The sequence below is a fragment of the Sminthopsis crassicaudata genome, chromosome 3 (assembly GCF_048593235.1).
Source record: "Sminthopsis crassicaudata isolate SCR6 chromosome 3, ASM4859323v1, whole genome shotgun sequence".
NCBI classification, from domain to species: Eukaryota; Metazoa; Chordata; class Mammalia; order Dasyuromorphia; family Dasyuridae; genus Sminthopsis; species Sminthopsis crassicaudata.
In genome coordinates, this window is record NC_133619.1 from 214164701 (window position 1) to 214182945 (window position 18245).

The 18245-nt window shown below is 34.8% G+C and overlaps 1 protein-coding gene across 1 annotated transcript in view; it reads left to right on the top strand.

Annotated features, from left to right (window-relative positions):
* The window catches only part of CTPS2 (CTP synthase 2), a gene marked incomplete in the record, with an annotated part of 155377 nt that overhangs the window by 98834 nt on the left and 38298 nt on the right, over nt 1-18245 (top strand). The window contains 2 exon segments of the mRNA XM_074299909.1: nt 5573-5669; nt 17155-17210. Coding sequence (XP_074156010.1) covers nt 5573-5669; nt 17155-17210 — 153 coding nt within the window.

Genomic DNA, 18245 nt, shown 5'->3' on the forward strand with positions numbered 1-18245 from the left:
TATTACTAAAGCAGCTATTTTTGATCAAAGGACCATTGTTACAATTTGGTGATCTCTCCATACTCTAATTTCAAAAAAGAATTCAATTTATTTGCTCTTTGAAAGGTAGTGGGCTGAGTGAATCAATACTCTAGTATAAAGGCTCAACTAATAGGCTCCTTTTTAAAAGATTGGAAATCCTATTAAAGCCCCAAGTAGCTTTATTAAACTTGTAAAAGGAAGCTGCCAGTCCCCAAGGCCTGTCTGTTTAGTCATTCAGAATAGGGCAGAAATTCCCCACAGAATTTTCTGGCAATATGGTTTTATTTTTCTCATTCTTTCCAGCAATATGACTTTGTGATTGTACTGTACTTTGCATGAGTGAATGTTATATTTGTCAGCTATTGAAGAGATAGCATAGATGCTAGATTTTCTAGGGTAGAACTGGATACTTAGAGTTGTCTTCATGGAGACAGAGTTCCTGATTCAGCATTATGTTTGTTTGGTTTTTTTTCCCCCTTGTGAATTTATAGTGGGTGGAGCTTCCTTATCTGAAGTTTCCTAGAAAATACTTGAATCCCTTGACTGCTATTAATAATTTCTTGATTAAATATAATTGGGATAAGATGAAGGGGAGCATTAGCTACTCTATAAACTAGTTATATAAAAAGTTCAACTGCTAATAATTACTAAAGGGCAAAGAGTTGGAAAGAAAGGTCAAGGCTGAGAGTACCAAATGAAAGAAAGAATTAACTTCAGAGTCAATTACTTTATCTGGCTGGAAAGTTTTATTGATCTTTTTTTCTTTTCTAAATTAATGAAGAATGATGCATTATGCCTGGGAACACAAGGTTCAATGACCTTGAAAATCCTGAGAAACCATTGATGAGAGTAGTAGAATATCCCTTCTGAGTGGAATAGGTGTGTATGTGGGGGAAAGGTTTGAAAGATCCTATGGAAAAATAAAGCCCAAAAGAAGTTTTTTTTTTTTTTTTTTTTTTTAAATACAGAAGTTAGAACAAATAATTAGAATGTTTAGACATTTTCAGCCATGTCTGATGACTCTTCATGACCCCATTTGGGGTTTTCTAGGCAAAGATACTAGAATGGTTTGCCATTTCTTTTTTTGTCTCGTTTTTCAAATGAGGAAACTGAGGCAAACTGGGTTAAATGACTTGCCCAGGGTTACACAGCTTGTAAGTATCTGAGATCAGATTTGAACTTAGGAACCTAAATTTCCCTAACTCCAGATTTAACATTCTATCCATGATGCCCCCTAGCAACAAAAACAAAATAAAAAATAAAATAAACATAAAAATAAATCTAAATTCTAGTTTCTTAAACTGTGAATTTTGAACTTATATGGGATCACTTGATGTAATTGAATATGGGTGTTGTAAAATTATGATTTATTATCAATAAATGTTTGATTTGTATATCTATTTTATATATTGATATACCTGGGGTCACATAACATTTTCTTACATGAAAAGGAGTTGCAAATGGAAAAAATTTTAAAAACCTTGATCTAAATCATGCTTTCTTAACATCCAGTATAATACCTTATGTACAGGAGCCACTTACTATGGTTGTATTTTGTTTGGCTCATATTAATGCACTTGCATTATTTTGTAAGTTTCTGGTGATAAGGGAATTAATTCAGAAACTTAATGAATTTAATGGGCAGAAAATAGTCCAAGGTTTAAAAGAAGTTCCTTAAGTAATCCTTATATTGATTAACAGTTCACTAGTTCTGTCTTTGAAAATGTGTTTCTAAGTACAAAGATAACTTTTGTTACCTTTAATTTTAGGCAAATGGTTCTGCCAGTGTTTATTTGTAAAAAAAAAATAGGTATCAGCAAATATCCATACCTTGTAGGATCAGTTGATATAACTTTTCCCCAGTTAAAGGAAGGCAGTGGAAAAAACCTGAGATTTCCCACTGCATCTGTAAATCTGGGATCATTACCAGGGTCTTGACTTAGGTCTTGCCCTAGCTCAGATGACCCTGGAGAAGAGAGTGAATTTGATGACTTTGCATAGTCCAGCCTCACTTAAATCCAATTCAAGACTTCACTCTTCTGATGGTTTTGGCCCCCTTTGAAAGCCAAGGACAAAGAACAAGGCAGTGGGACTAGGAAGAAAGGGAGAGTGAAAGTGATATGAGTGACACTACTCATAATAGGAATAGGTTGGAGTGAAAATGCAAAGTCTAAATGTACAATCCAGTACTTTAAGAGAAGTCATAAAGATGAGAAAGAGTTCTAACTTTAGAAAAGATTGATTGATTAGAGTGAGAAGTCATTGAGAATAAACAGCAGGCATACTGCTTGATGTGGTAATATAATAAACAGCTTAGGATGAAAGTATAATATTATTGATATAATACTATAAAAAGCAATTTAGGAGGATAACAGAAGAAATAATTTAGGATAGTATATTGTTGATATAGTGTTATAATAATCAGTTTAGGATAATAATATAGTAATAATTTAGGTAGTATAATATTATTGATATAGTAATATAATAAACAATTTGGGAGGACAATAACAAATAATTTAGGGGATAGTATAATATTATTGATATGGTGATATACTAATAAGTTTAGCATAATAATATAGTAATAATAACTTAGGTAGTGTAATATTATTGATATAGTAATATAAACAATTTGGGAGGACAATAACAAATAATTTAGGGGATAGTATAATATTATTGATATGTTGATATACTAATAAGTTTAGCATAATAATATAGTAATAATAATTTAGGTAGTGTAATATTATTGATATAGTAATATAATAAACAATTTAGTCTAGTCTAATGGTATGAAACTCAAATGGATCCCTGAGGGGATATTGACTTAGAAAATCATAAGTTAATAGTATTTAGGTTGTATTGTATTTTTGTTTATTTTGTTAAATACTTCCCAATTACATTTTAATCCAGTCCCCTAAAGTTTGACACTTTTAATCCTAGCCCAATATCTCATTTAATTGAGGTCCTGAGAGGTCAAGTTTATACAAGTCGTAGTGACAAAACAGAATTCAAACCCAGGGCAGTTCCCTTCAACTCCAGTGTTCTTTTCACTGCAAACATGAAGGGAAGATTAAGCAGTTAGAGTATAGAAAGACATGGTACAGATTTGATCATGCTTTAATAGTATACAAGAGCAGTTGCTAGTTAACTATTTTATCACATGTAAATAGAGCAACTTCTATAAAAGCCGTATCCTGATGATATATTCTTATGGAGGTTAATTAAAGTTAGTTTTAAAAAAATGTTTTATTAATGCCTTTTATAATAATATCACATTTTACACCCCTTCCCTCCAGAGTGGTCCACAGAGAAAAACAAAACAGTTGATGGCGAAGGCACGTCTGATGGTGTATAAAATATTCTCCTCATGATCTTTGGTTCTTAAAGGTTAGGTACCAGCAGTGCTGATTGAACCTCTTTGTCACATTCTAATGAGTATGGATCCAGTGAAGAACTGTTATCTTTTGTCCAAAAACTAGCCTAGTAAAGTTTAGAGAGGTTCAAGTTCAAGTTAAATGAATATTTTTTTGCCTTGCTGCTTTCAACAAGCATCTACTAAGTGATAGAAAAATTGTGCTCAATCTTAGCAGAAGTGGTATCTATAGTGATGAAACTATGGATCCTTGAAGTATGAAATTTGGAAGGCTATTATTTTCATTGATTATGATTATGTTACAATTAAAGTAATTTCATATATCAAGATTATAAGAAATATTTCTACATATGTTTCTACATAAGAAATAATTTAAAATGAAGAAAGTAGAACTAAAAGAACTATGCATATACACTTATGGCTATTTTAAAATTAAATTAAACAATTTCAAATTATTAAACATTTTTCCCCCTCTTATCTTCTTCATTTTTTCCCATCAAAAAATGGAAAAAAATCCTTTTTTAATAAATATGCATCATCAAACAAAACAAATACCCTTATTGGCTCTGAACAATATATATGTCTCATTTTGCATATTTGATTCCCCCCCACCTCTCAGATGATGGAAGGCAATTTTCATCATTGGTCCTCTGAAGCCATGGGTAGTCATTGTTCTTTTTTTTTCTTAATAGTATTTTATTATTTCAGTTACATGTCGAAAGACAGTTTTAAACATTCATTTAATTTTTAAAAATTTATTTTATGGGTCTAAACAAGCATTTCCATAATATAGTACAATTTTAAAAAAGATAATTGCACACAAAACTGCAAATCTATTATGTACAACTTGCTATTCTTTTAAAGGATGTAATAAAATTATCATATGAATGCCTTTTTTTCTCTTTCCCCCCATTTTCCCCTACCTTAGAGATAGCTACCATTAGATGCAAATATGTGCATTTATATCCTATCTATATACACATATTTATACATAAATACATATACATTTACATGTGCGCATGTGCACATACACACATATATATGTAAAATCATTTTATACATTCTTCTATTATTCACTTCTTTTTCTGCATGTAGTGTCTTCCCTTAACACTTTAAAATTTTTATATATTTAGCTTTTTGCTTAATTGTATTTTATTTTTTCTAATTACAGGTAAAGATAGTTTTCAACATTGATTTTTGTAAGATATTGAATTCTAGTTTTTTTCTCCTTCCCTTCCCCTACCCCAGGGCAGCAAACAATCTAATACCGATTGATTATACATGTACAGTCATTTTAAATATACTTCCATATTAGTCATGTTGTGAAAGAAAAATCAGAAGAAAAGGGAAAAACTGTGGGAAACAAAAAAAGGTGAAAATTGTGTTCTTCAATCTGATTCAATCTCAAAAGTTTTTTCACTGGATGTGGATGATATTTTCCACCCCAAGCCTATTCGAATTGTTTTAGATCATTAGATTGCTGAGAAGAACTAAGTCCATCATAATTGATTATCATGTAATCTTGTTCTTAACAATTATTATTTTTTTAAATTTGAGTTCCAAATTTTCTCCTTTCCTTACTTTCCTTTCTTTTCCCTAAGATAGGAAGGAATTTGATGTAAGTTACATATGTGCAATTATGTAAACCATCTTTCTGCATTAGTCCTGTTAAAAAAGAAATAGGTGGTCATTTTTTTTTTAATAACTGTGACTATATTAAGAATGGTACATGTATTCTGAGGGAAATGTATGAATATGTAAGAAGCCATAGAGTGACTAATGGAAATGTTGTTGGTTATAATTATTTTTAAATTTTTACTTATTTATTTTCAATACACATTGCTTTATGAAAAATGTTGGGAGAGAAAAATCAGAGGAAAAGGGAAAAACCATGGAAGAAGAAAAAAAAAACAGAAAAAAAAAGTGAACGTAGCATATATTGATTTACATTCAATCTCCATAGTTCTTTTTCTGGATGCAGATGCTATTTTCTATCTAAAGTCTATTGGGATTGCCTATATATATATTATTATTATTATTTTAAGTATTACATATTAGTTTGAATTTATATATTAAAGTTGAAGAATAAAATTAGAAAATCTTTTATTTGGGAAGTTTTATGTAATTTCCTTTTTAAAAAATTATTTATGAAATCACAATTAAAAATATTTTTTCTTTGAGGTGATTGATATGCCTGAGCATCATCCTGGTGAAATGGGAGGTACAATGAGGCTGGGAAAAAGAACAACAATTTTCAAAACAGAAGACTCTATTTTGAGTAAGTTATTCTAAGTTCCTTTATACTCTCAAAAGAGGATTGCTCCTACTACTGATTATTTTGTTATACATTTATTAAAATCCCCTTTCTGCACTTCTGGCTTCTCTTCTCTTCATTTAACTCATATTCGGTTATTTGTCAAGCTGGAGCTCAAGGCTCATTTTTTCTAGGAAGCTTCCCCGCCAGTATTTCCTCGAATCTTACTTACTTCTGCCTTCTCTGAATTCCTGTAGGTTTTATGCCACTCTAAGTTATAGATCATAGATCTAGAGTTGGGAAGGACCTTAGAGACCAATCACATCCAATTTCCTTATTTTATATATGAGTAAAATGAGACTCAGCATGGTTAATTGATCTGTCCAAGGTTACTGAGGCAATAAACATCAATAGTGTCAGTATTTGAAGACAGGTTCTCTGATTTCAAAGGCATATTTCTTTCCACTTCTTATCATTCTTATTTTTCCAGCCATATCATAAACTCTTTGAACTAAATGAGTGTTTCCCAACCTGTGGATTCTGAAGTTTATATATTAATCCATAACCATATGAAACTTATTTAATAGACAATAAGAATGTCTCTTTTGTGTGTGTGTGTATGTGTGTGTACTTGAGAAACAGCATGGCATAGTGGATAGATGGCTATTCTTCAAAGTCAGAAAAATCTGGATTCACACTTTTCTTTTAAGATATACTTACAACATGACTGTGAACAACTCATTTAACCTTTTAGGGTCTCAGAAAGCTCACTCTCCCCTTATCAAACTTTTTATTTTTATTTCTCCCCTTATCAAACTTTTTATATTTATTTTTAATAGTATTTTATTTTTCCAAATATGTGCAAAAAATAGTTTTCAACATTCACCTTCACCTTTGCAAAACCCTTTGTTCCAGACTTTTCTCCCTCTCTCCCTTCCTTCCCCTTCCCCAAGGCAGCAAATAATCTGATATTCTCTCCCTTTTTTAAAATAAAATTTTATTGATGTATTTTTTTTACAATACCATAGTTATCCTCATCTCATATAACAATTTCTTTTTTTTAAGAAATTTGGATGTTTTACTATTGTTGCCTAGTATTAATGTCCTTTTTTAGCAAGATGTAGTTTCCTTCCTTATGTCTTTTTAATTAAGTTTATTTTTGCTTTTGTTTTATTTGAGATCATGATTACTACCTTTGCATTTTAGCTTCAGTTGAGAAATATATTCTGCTTCAACCTTTTACTTTTATTCTATGTATATCGTTTTGCTGCAGATGTGTTTCTTGTTAAAAAACAAAACAAAATAAAACAACAACATACTATAGGATTCTGGCTTCTAATCCCACTCTACCATCTGCTTCTGTTTTATAGAAGAGTTCATCCCATTCCCATTCATAGTTATGGTTACTAACTATTTCTCTCTATCTTAGTTTTTCCTGTTTCTCTCCTACATTTTATTCTTTTCCTCCTCATTAGGGATTTGCTTCTGACCACTGCCTCCCTCAATCTGCTCTCACTTCTGTCAATCCCCCTTTTTATCCCTCTTGTCTCTTATGTTTTCAAAGAGAGATTTCTATACCCAACTGAGTATATTATATTATTCCTTCTTTGAGCCAAAGCCAATGAAATGCTCACTCCACTCATCTTTCTCTCCACTGTAATAGGTCTTTTGTACCTCTTGATGTGATATAATCTACCTCTTCCTTCACTCTTCTCCTAATTCAATCCTTTTTTTCATCCTTTAAATTTCTTTATATAATCCCATCAGTCAACTTGTACCTGCATCCTCTATAAATAATGTTGTTGTTGTTGTTGTTATTTATTGTGAGACAATTGGGGTTAAGGAATTTGTCCAGGATCACACTTGAGGACTTGAGTCCTCAACACCAGGTCTACTCTGCCTTCTAGCTGCCCCTGAATGGTTTTTGAAGGATGAAAAAAAAGGGGGAAAAAATCAGCATATATGATCAACATACAGAAAAAGTCTTAAAATATGTTAATACTTTATAATAATATGATAATAAATAACCTTCCATCTTTGCAAAGGGGAAAAGTGGAAGTCAGAAAACTTTCTTATGACTAAGATGTATGATATGTGATGTAGATGAATGCCATTCTGAGTTTTTGAAGAGTTGGGGATGAAAGTTTACAACTTAAGTCATGGTTGTCCCAGAGCACAAGATTATTATTATTCTTATTATTTTTGTTGGGGCAATTGGGGTTAAGCCCAGGGTCATACAGCTAGGAAGTGTTAAGTGTCTGAGTCCAGATTTGGACTCGGGTCTTCCTGACTTCAGGGCTGGTGCATGCTCTATGCACTGTGCCACTTAGCTGTGAGCACAAGATTATTAAGAAAATAGAGGATATTTTAAGTGAGGTCAAGTGAAAGTTAAAAAACTTTCACAGAGTACAGCTAGCAGTTTGGTTAGAATTTAATTCCTCATAACAATGAGAAGAACCTACATGTTCTTTATATGTGACTAAATCAAAAAGGTACAGAAATCTAGAAAGTAAAAATAATGTCTAAAGCAGTAGATTTTTTTTTTTTTGTTTTGAAATAATTTTTAAATTAAGAGCCTAAGTTTTATTTATATGTGGTTAAGGCCAAAAGGTGTAGAAATCTAGAAGTGAAATAAAACATTGATTTTTTTTTTTTTTTTGCGGGTTTAAAAAAAATACAACCTTCTCAGCCTAAATAAGCATATACCTTTCTGAGCTGTGTGTGGGACGTAAAAATCCATTACCCAAAATGACTACTCAGAGATCACTCAAAGTAGAAAGCAGAAAGATTGTTTATTATTAAATTCTCATGAGAATGTGCAGTCCCACCACGAGATAAGCTCGAGGTAGGAAGGCTAAAGAAGTAGTAAAGATACATAGCTTTTATAGATTTTGTTATAAGAGATTACATCACAAGTAAGAGAGCATTGAGAATGGGGGGGGGGGGAAGAGCGGGAGAGGAGGCATCTAATTGGTTGTTGCTATCTGGAGAGATTGGAATGGAAAGTTTCTGTTTTCCTGAAATCATCTGATTTCTAGGAAACAGAAAATCAGGCCTTCAGGCTTTAGAAAATCAGACAATGTTTAAACTAATAAGTCTAAATATCGATAAATGTCAAATACTGATAAATGTCATCAGCTCAGGTTAAGTAAATATGTTTATAGCTGGCCAAGTCTCAAATAAATATGAGCCTGCACATAATATACTTAGGCAGATCACAGAGACACAGAAATAATGAAAATAAAATACAGAAAAAGAATTCACACATTCCTGTAAGTTCTTCACCTTATCTCTCCATTCCACACAGCTGTTAAGTTCTTGGTGCATGAAACAATCCACCTCCCACTAGAGCCATCATTATAAATTTAATTTAAATGTAATTATTAAAAAATCGTATATGAAGGTTGTCTAGGATCTTTTTTTGATCTTCTGAGAAGTAGCTCTTGGGGGGGATATGCTATCTGACTCCTGCTGGGGAAAATATGATGCTTTTAGGACCTTGAAAGAAGAGTATGACAGTAACCATTTCACCAGATATGAAATATATACCTATCACAGTGGGATAGGAAGTATTCCCTTTAGAAATTTATGATTTAATTGAGGGAACTAAGGCTTGAAGAAATTAGAGAATACTATAGTGTACTGTTTAGCTTTTAATGACTCTACTCTCTTGGGATGGTTTACCTCCCTCCTTGGACAGTTATGAGGGAAAACCTTTGTAACTATCAATGACAGTAGGAATTGTTGCTATTATCATTATTTATATTATTTGGTGTAGGCTATGGATACTAATAGGAATAATAAAGGAAAATTTCACAACAGAGCTAGGAGTTGAAAGTTATATGGGATTTTAACTGAGCACATAAGAATATTTTTCACTAAAATCTTCCTTCTCTATTTCCTGGGGTGTAGATCAGCAGTAGAATGTGGGCTTTGGCAAGCATAAGTCTGGGTTTAGCAGTAAACTGAATGTCTGTTTTCTAAGGGTCAGCTTTACTAAATTCAGAGATGTTTGCCATGGTTGGCTAGTGATGTGCTGACTTATTTTGGCCCTGTCAGCCCTATGGCAGGTAGGTGGCCCAGTGGATAGGGCACTGGGCTTGGAAGCATCTTTATAAGTTCAAATATTGCCTCAGATACTTACTTACTGTGTGACTGGGGAAGTTGTTGAACCCTGTTTACCTAGTTTCCTCATGTGTAAAAATGAGCTGGAGAATGAAATGGCAACTCACTTCTGTGTCTTTGTGAAGAAAACCCCAAAATGGGCTCATGATGAATTGAACATGATTGATACAGATCAGCAACAATAACTACAGCTCGTTGGCCAAAAAGACAACTTATTAAGCCATAGGGTGTTTGTGTTGTGGAGAGACTTTTATTGGCTAAGTCAATCAACAAACATTTATTAAGTGCCTATTCTTTGCCAGGAATAGTCCTTGTCCTCAAAAAGCTTACCCTTTTTGTTTAGTTGTTCATTTGTTTGTTTATTCATTCATTTTTCAACATGAAATTTAAAATCTAAATTTCTAAATCTAAATTTCTCTAATTTTTCTCTCTCTAAAATTTCTCCTTCCAGTTCCTCTCTTACCCACTGAGAAGGCAAGCAATTTGAAATCATGCAAAATATATTTCCATGTTAACCATATTGCCCTCCAAAAATCAAGAAAAACTAAATAAAGGGGGAAAAAGCAGGCTTTCTTCTGAACTAAAGAGTATTAATTCTCTCCTTGGAGGAAGATAGCATTTTTCCTTATGGGTTCTTTGTAATTGGCTTGGAACTTGGTCTTGATCAGAATAATTAAGTCTTTCATAGTTGAGCATCTTTACAACATTGCTGATACTGTGTACAATGTTCTCCTGTCTGCTTTTTTCACTTTGTATAAGTTCATATAAGAAAGAGCCTACCTTTTAGCAAGGTAAGAAATTTATATCTAAACAGGGATATTCAATATACAGACAAAATAACACAAGTTAGCCTCAGAGGGTAGGGTGCTGATTGCTAAGGAAGGTCTCTGACAGAGGATCTTGTTTGAATTAAAAATTGAAGGAAACCAGAAGAAACCAAGTGATATTAGTTAAACCTAGCAAAATCTTTGTGTGTGTGTGTGTGTGTGTGTGTGTGTGTGTGTGTATGTGTGTGTATAAATTGTCATATTCTAGCTACTTTGGGTATATTTTACATGCTGTAAAGACTTATGAGTCACTGTAATCTTTCTGTGATATTTTTATGATATTTACTTCCTTAAATGAACCCCAAACTTATTCTATGCTGTTAATTTCTGGTGCGCATATAATTTTCCCTATAAAAAAATCCCATAAAGTAATCAGTGTAACAAGGAGATTATATCTTTTAAAATTCTTTTTTATTTGCTCCCCGGTGTCTAGATAATTTTCTGTATACAGTGAAAATACTTTAGGCAGATGGGTGTACTTTAATTTATATGGTTCAGTATTTTTTGAGCTATCAGTCATACTTTTTTTTTGAAGCACTGTTAAAACATAGGGATGTGTATGTGATTCTCTCAATTATTTTTTCAGTTATATCTTTGAAGAGTGCCTCAGCTCCTAGAGTTTAACATATATTATTATTCTTTATTAAGTAGAGTGAATTTCTCATCAGGAAATGCTTCAGGATTCTAAGAGTACTTATTCTTTTCTAGAGAATAATAACTTACATTTAAATCATGCTTTACAATCAAAGTGTTTTATGTAAATTATCCAGTTTATGAATTAAAATTTATAGCTTATCTTTATAAGATATTTGTGTGGGGTTTGCAAATTGCTTCCTTAAGAAAATTTTGAATAGTGGGTAATTTTAACCAAGGCTCATAAATTAAACTCTGCTAAAAGGTTGTAAGTCATAGGACTCACAATCAATAGGGACATTAGTGGTCATCTCATTTCATCAGATGTCATTTTGAGTTAGTTTTCATCTGTGTCTGACTCTTTGTGACCCCACTTGGGGTTTTCTTGGCAGAGATACTGGAATGGTTTGCCATTTCCTTCTCCAGCTCATTTTACAGATGAGGAAACTGAGGAAGGCAGGATTAAGGATTTGCTGAGGATCACATAGCTAATAAGAGTCCAAGGCCAGTTTTGAACTTCAAAAGAGGAGTCCTCCTTACTCTAAGCCCAATACTATATTCTCTATACCACCCAGCTACACCTAGTAATGTCACAGAAAGGATTGTCTTAAGAGTTGAAAATGACCCGATAAGTCATTGAATCCACGCTTAGATGGTGTGAGGAAGTCTTTTCATTTCTAATACCACAAATTGGGACTTGTAGAGATTGCAACTACTATGTAATGGAGTCAAGAATCAAATCCAGGCCTTTTGATTGGCAACTCCAGTGTTACTTTACCTTGTAATGCCAGAGAAACTGAGGCAAGATAGAGATTAGAGAGTTTTTAATATTTTATTTGAAAGGGAGACATTTACTGGGACCAAATGGATCCATAGTTTGGTGCCAGGGCTGAATGAGACTATGGTTTCCAAGAATCCAGCAAACAATGTGAGTTCTCAATGACATGTATATGCACGAGGCTCCAAGCTACCAGTGGTAGACTGAGGCAAGGGCAGAGTCAGAGTGCTGAGAGCAGGAACTAACAATCCAGTTCTGACAGAGTTGGGGAGGCGTTCTGATAAGTAGGGAAGGGCTGGGGTCTAGATGTCTTAGATAGAAGGTCTTTCTTCTTATCTGGATCATCATGATTAGGAGGGAGGGCTGGTGTTGCAGAACAATTAGGAATGGAGACAGAACAATTCAGGGAAACCAAGGCAGGATAATTTAGGGAAACTGAGTCAGGACAATAAAAAAGAACTGTGGCATAATAACCTTCGAATAGACCTGGTTCTAGAAATGATGTTGTGCTGCAGTTCTTTTTTATTATCCTGATTCAGTTTCCCTAAATTGTCCTTGAATTGTTCTGCCTCAATTGTTCTGCTCAATCCTGCAAAACCACCCCTCCCCCTCTTTATCAGAATATTTGATAAGGATAAAAGATCTTAATATTTTAGAATATCAAAATGCCTTTCCCCATCCCAAGCTATCAGAATATCAGATACTGTCTTATCAAGATGCCTCTCCCCATCTCCAGGGTGCCTCCCCCCATTATGTCATCTCTGGTGCCTTCCCCCCACCTTGTCAGAGTCCCGTTCCTGCTCTTAGTGTAATGCTGGAGAAACTGAGGCACGATAGAGATTAGAGAGGATTTACTGGGACCAAATGGATCTGTGGTTTGGTCCTAGGGCTGAATGAGACTATCGTCTCCAAGAATCCAGCAAACAATGTGAGTTCTCAATAACATAGATACATGTTGCTCAGACTCGGGGTAAACTGAGGCAGGGGCGGAGTCAAGGTTCTGAGAGTGAGAACAGGACTCTGACAGGGTGGAGATGGGGGGGGAGGCACCCTGGAGATGGGGAGAAGCATCTTGATAAGACGGTATCTGATATTCTGATAGCTTGGGATGGGGAGAGGCATTCTGATATTCTAAAATATAAGATCTTTTATCCTTATCAAATATTCTGATAAAGAGGGGGAGGGGTGGTTTTGCAGGATTGAGCAGAACAATTACAAACTGAGTCAGGATAATTAGGGAAACTGAGTCAGGATAATAAGAGAACTGTGGCATAACATTGCATACTTTCTTTCTTCTGAATACTCAAATCATTGAATTACCTTCCTCTAGAAGGTCTTAGTACCATAATTTTGACCAACCCTATGTAAAGCAAATAAGCCAAATAAAACTAGAAAAATGCAAGGACTTATGGCAAGGACAAGTTTCTCCCTCATAACCCCAGAGTTATTAGCATGAAAAACAGCATTCCTCATCTAGGGAGGCACACAGGCCTCCCTGTTGCAGAAATAGCAGGTCCTCTGCCATTGGGGACCATCTCAGCTAGAGAATCCAGTTTGAGATGGACAGTTCACTGTGAGTTAGATCTGGGGTCATTTGTGCATTTAAAACTCAGCCTCTGTTTATACAGGGAGTAGCAGTGCTTAAGACAATCCTGCTGCCCATCCTAAGAGGGGCACCCCAAGTCTGTCAGGGACTCCAAGGGGGGAAAAAGTGGGGCCTGGAGTGGCTCCACCTGTCCCCTCTCAATAGAACAGGAGTTGCTACTAGGAAACAGATTTCTGAGCAGATTATGCAGTTAGACCAAGGCAGGCAACCCTGAACTATTAGAGCTTGATACCAAACTGCAAGGTCCTTTGAGAACTGGGGTAACAGGAGTGGAGAAACAAATCAGAGAGATTTCCAGTCCCAAGACAGGTGTCTGATTTCTGGTTGTTTCTAAAAAAAAAAAAAAAAAATCCCCAAAACTGAGTCTGCCAGGGCAATTCCAGCAGAATAAGAGATTTCAAAGTTAAAACATAACCAGCAAATCATAGTCCAGTAAATTTTAAGCAAGGAGTAAAAACAAAAAGGACTGTTTAAATAATTTCCAACTCAATCTGAACTAATGAGATAGAGGGTGGAGCAGAAGTGCCTAAGAAAAATACATCAGTTTCCCAATTTCCTAACCAGTTTCTTCCTCCCTTTTTTTCTCTCAGAAAGGAATTATCAAATAACAATTCCACATATAAATCCCAAGAGTGAATCAAAATTCCTATACATAGCAGACTAGTACAGTAAGTTTCCTAAAAATCTCTCAAACATAACAGCAATAGTTACACAGTTTTAACAAATCTTAAGCACAGTAATACAGTTAAAATTTTAACAATAATTCAACCACTTTCCCACTCCCCTATATCAGTCCAAATTACATCAGAAGCAAAAACTGCTTCATGCTGAAGATTATCCAAGATGCTCAATCCAGGGAGGGGATGGGCGCCACGGTGCTGTTTGCTACCAAAGCTTCAGATGGGCTGATCCATGTCTCAGAAGCAAATCAATACCTGTAAGTTGACCGAAATCTAGAACAAAAATACAAATCTAACAAATGAAGATTAGAACAGACTGTTAAATTTCTTAGAATTCCAGTTAGGCTTTTGTCCTTTCATTAGTCAGAAACCTTTAAAAAACTTGAATATCCAGACACAGTATCCAGTCACAGATAGATGACCAGACTAAATACTTATTTGCTCAAGTATTTAGGATATAATTTACATATAACCAGGTTGGAAACATCAAGGTATAACATATAACCAAATTGGAAATAGCAAGGTATGACATAATTGAATTGCATTAACAATTTCTATTGACCATTGCTCTGATCATAGAAATTATTTACAGGAGAAAAAATTCAGGGACATAACTATAACATAATCAGTTAAAACTTAACTTTCAGCAAAACTAGGTAAAATAGCTTTAATTCATTTTTATGCCAATTAATTGTCCCACTAACTGTTAAGAGGATGGAGCTTTAAAACTCCCAAATAGTATTAACTATAAGCCCAAGGAATTTTACTTCCAATAACAAATCCCATTAGCTGAAGTTTCAGATAAATACTAAACAGATATTTACCATAACCTTATATTTATAACAGTAAGAATTTGTCTCAGTAAGTTCACTTCTTTCATATCTAAGGAGACAGTTTCACAAGTGAACGTTATACATACAAACCATTTTGCTTTTAAAAATACCCAATACATAGATAAATATCCCAAATTACACATTGTCTGTAAGAGAAATATTTTCAAAAGAACAAAAAACATTATTTTCAGAAGCCCTTTAAATGATGGGCATAACCTCAGGAGTCAGTCAATTAAACTTATACAGAATACCCAATTCTACATTAAAAAATCTGAAAGATTATTAAAAATATCCTTTAAACTTTTAGAAATAACCCTACCAAATTAACTTAATCAGTCAATTAATTTAAAAGTGGGTCTGCCTCTTGAAATCTTTTGCCAAAACCAAGTCTCTCCACAAAGAGGCTGGGACATGCTTAGATGGGGAGGGGGCTGCCCTTCCCCCTATTCCACCTCCAAAGAGACAGGGAGGAGGTAAGGTAAGCTAAACTAGGCTAACTAGATGCTCCATAGCTGAAGTAGCAGAGAGCAGTGGGGGTGAGTTTCAAATAAAGAATTTCTCTCTGGCCCCACACGGCTATTATTCCCAATGGATTTTTCCTAAACTCCAACTTTGGCCAGAGTTGGAGCCTTTAGAAAAGTCAGACCCTTCTTTATCTAATTAGAGGCACATGCCCCTTTCAGATAAGTTAACAGAACTTCACTCCAACAAATTCTTAAGATCTTATGTTCAAAGATAACTAAATCTAGCCTGCATAGGCAACAGTAAAATTATTTCCCACAATTTTAAAACTGCCCAAAGAATACTTAGAACAAATCTGGCATGCAAAGGCAATAGTAAAATCATTTCCCACAAATTTAGAATTATCCTAAGATTCCTAATTAATCAGGTAAGGTTTTATTGTCCTTTACTCTAGCAGGCTCTGAAAACCTGCTTCAAGGAAAAACCATCTCTCTTTTTGTTCCTTTTACTCACATATTAGTACAACAGGTTAAAAAGTTTAAAATCACAAGCAAATTTTATACTAAGTACAGTTGCCACATTGAAATAACCAATTCCCAAATTTCTTAATTTAGCAGAGCTCTGAACCAACAGGACAGACAAACAAATCACACAGAACCCATAGACATAGACTACACAGTCAAACATTTTACACACAGACCAGGGGCTAAATGGAAACCTTAGAATAGTCCTGAGGGAAGTTGTCAGCTCAAGAGTCTTCCCTCTCAGAGTCCAAACAGAGTTTTTTTAGCCAGATGGTGTATTAAAAAGACACCCAGATTTATACTCTGGAATACCCAGAGTTGTGCTAACTGGCACACAGAACCAGATTGTCTTAGACACCAGGTAGTATCCCCTGCATCCAGTGGACACTACTCTCAGAATTTATGCCCTTCAGCATTTCGTTATTCTGAGAATCCAGGTGCTAGCACAGACGGACAGAACAGAACAAATCTTAAGACAGCCAGGCTTACTCTCCCATGGCCAAAATGGAGTGTCATTAACAACTCACATTGTTTGTTGCATTCTTGGAGATAGTCTCATTCAGCCCTAGGAGTAAATCATGGATCCATTTGGTCCCAGTAAATCTCTCCCTTTCAAATAAAATATTAAAAATTCTCTAATCTCTATCTTGCCTCAGTTTCTCTGGCAGAATTCTCTAGCATTGAGACATAGAAAAGTGTCATTATATCACTTTATCTATCTGGTATATTCCCCACTAAGAAAAGTAGAGGGATTATATATTTTTTTCTATAACCAGATCTAGAAATAGAAGGCACCCTAGAGGCCAGCTATTTAGTCCAACTTCCTTATTTTATAGATGAAGAAACTGTTATGAGACCAAATTAAATTAAAATAAATGACTTTCTTAAGGATACACAGGTAGTAGATATCTTTGGTGAATTTGAACCCGTCTGTCTTTGCTTTTTTCCATAATCACTGTTTTTTGTTGCCCTCCTCTTTTCCTCCCTCCCCCTCCCCATATCATACCGACTCCTATATATATTCTTCTTCTTTTTGTTCAGGGAAACTCTATGGGGATGTTGATTGTGTAGAAGAACGACACAGACATCGGTATGAGGTAAGGCATCATTAATCCTATCAAACAAGCCACGCAAACCAAGCTGGAGATAGAAGAGTCAGGGCACAAACAGAAATTTATTTAATTTTGGAGTGAGGAAAAAAGTGTTTGTAAATCTAAGCCCCTCTCTTAAGAAGAAGGACATAGCATGGTGGGCCAGAGGCAGGTTTTATGTGCCGTAAGTGGCTGAATTATGTCATAATCATTTTTAGGTCTTGAGTTACTCTTTTCACAGTGTCTGTGGGGACGGTATTGTCTCAAGTTGTGAGATTTGTGCTCACGTTGTGGGGTGCAGAATCAGAATTATGTGATGGGAACAGAAGTGCAGTACCTGTCAGTGACAAGGAACAGGGATTGTGAATTATGTGATGGATGGCCCTGGCAAATAGGGGAGCTAAATGCCCCTGACACTTGATGTGGGTTCAATTGATATACTTTGCCAGAGGGGAATAACATCCTGAGTGCAGAGGATTATTGCAATGACATGCTCTGGACGCAGTTGGTTTGCTAGGCGTTAGCTCTGGGATATAGAGTGTTTCCAAAATATTTTGACAGTGCTGATTGGTTATGAAAAGTAAGTGCTTATTTGGAACTATGCCCATCAAACTGCATTCTTATTGATCCAGCAATCTCGCTACTAGATCCCAAAGAGATCATAAAAGAGGGAAAAGGACCCACATGTGCAAAAATATTTATAGCACTCCTTTTTTCTTTCTTTATTTTTTGGCTGATGCAATTAGGGTTAAGTGACTTGCCCAGGGTCACACAGCGAGAAAGTGTTAAATGTTTAAAGGCAGATTTGATCTCAGGTCCTTCTGACTTCAGGGCTGGTGCTCTATCCAGTACATCAACTAGCTGCCTTTTATAGCACTCCTTTTTGTGGTGGCAAGAAACTGGAAACTGACCATCAGTTGGGAACGGCTGAATAAGTTATGATAGATGAATGTAATAGAATATTATTATTCCTAGAATAAGATACTCTGTCTCCCATCTCGATACATTTTCTCTGACTGTTCCCTTGACTTCCACCATACT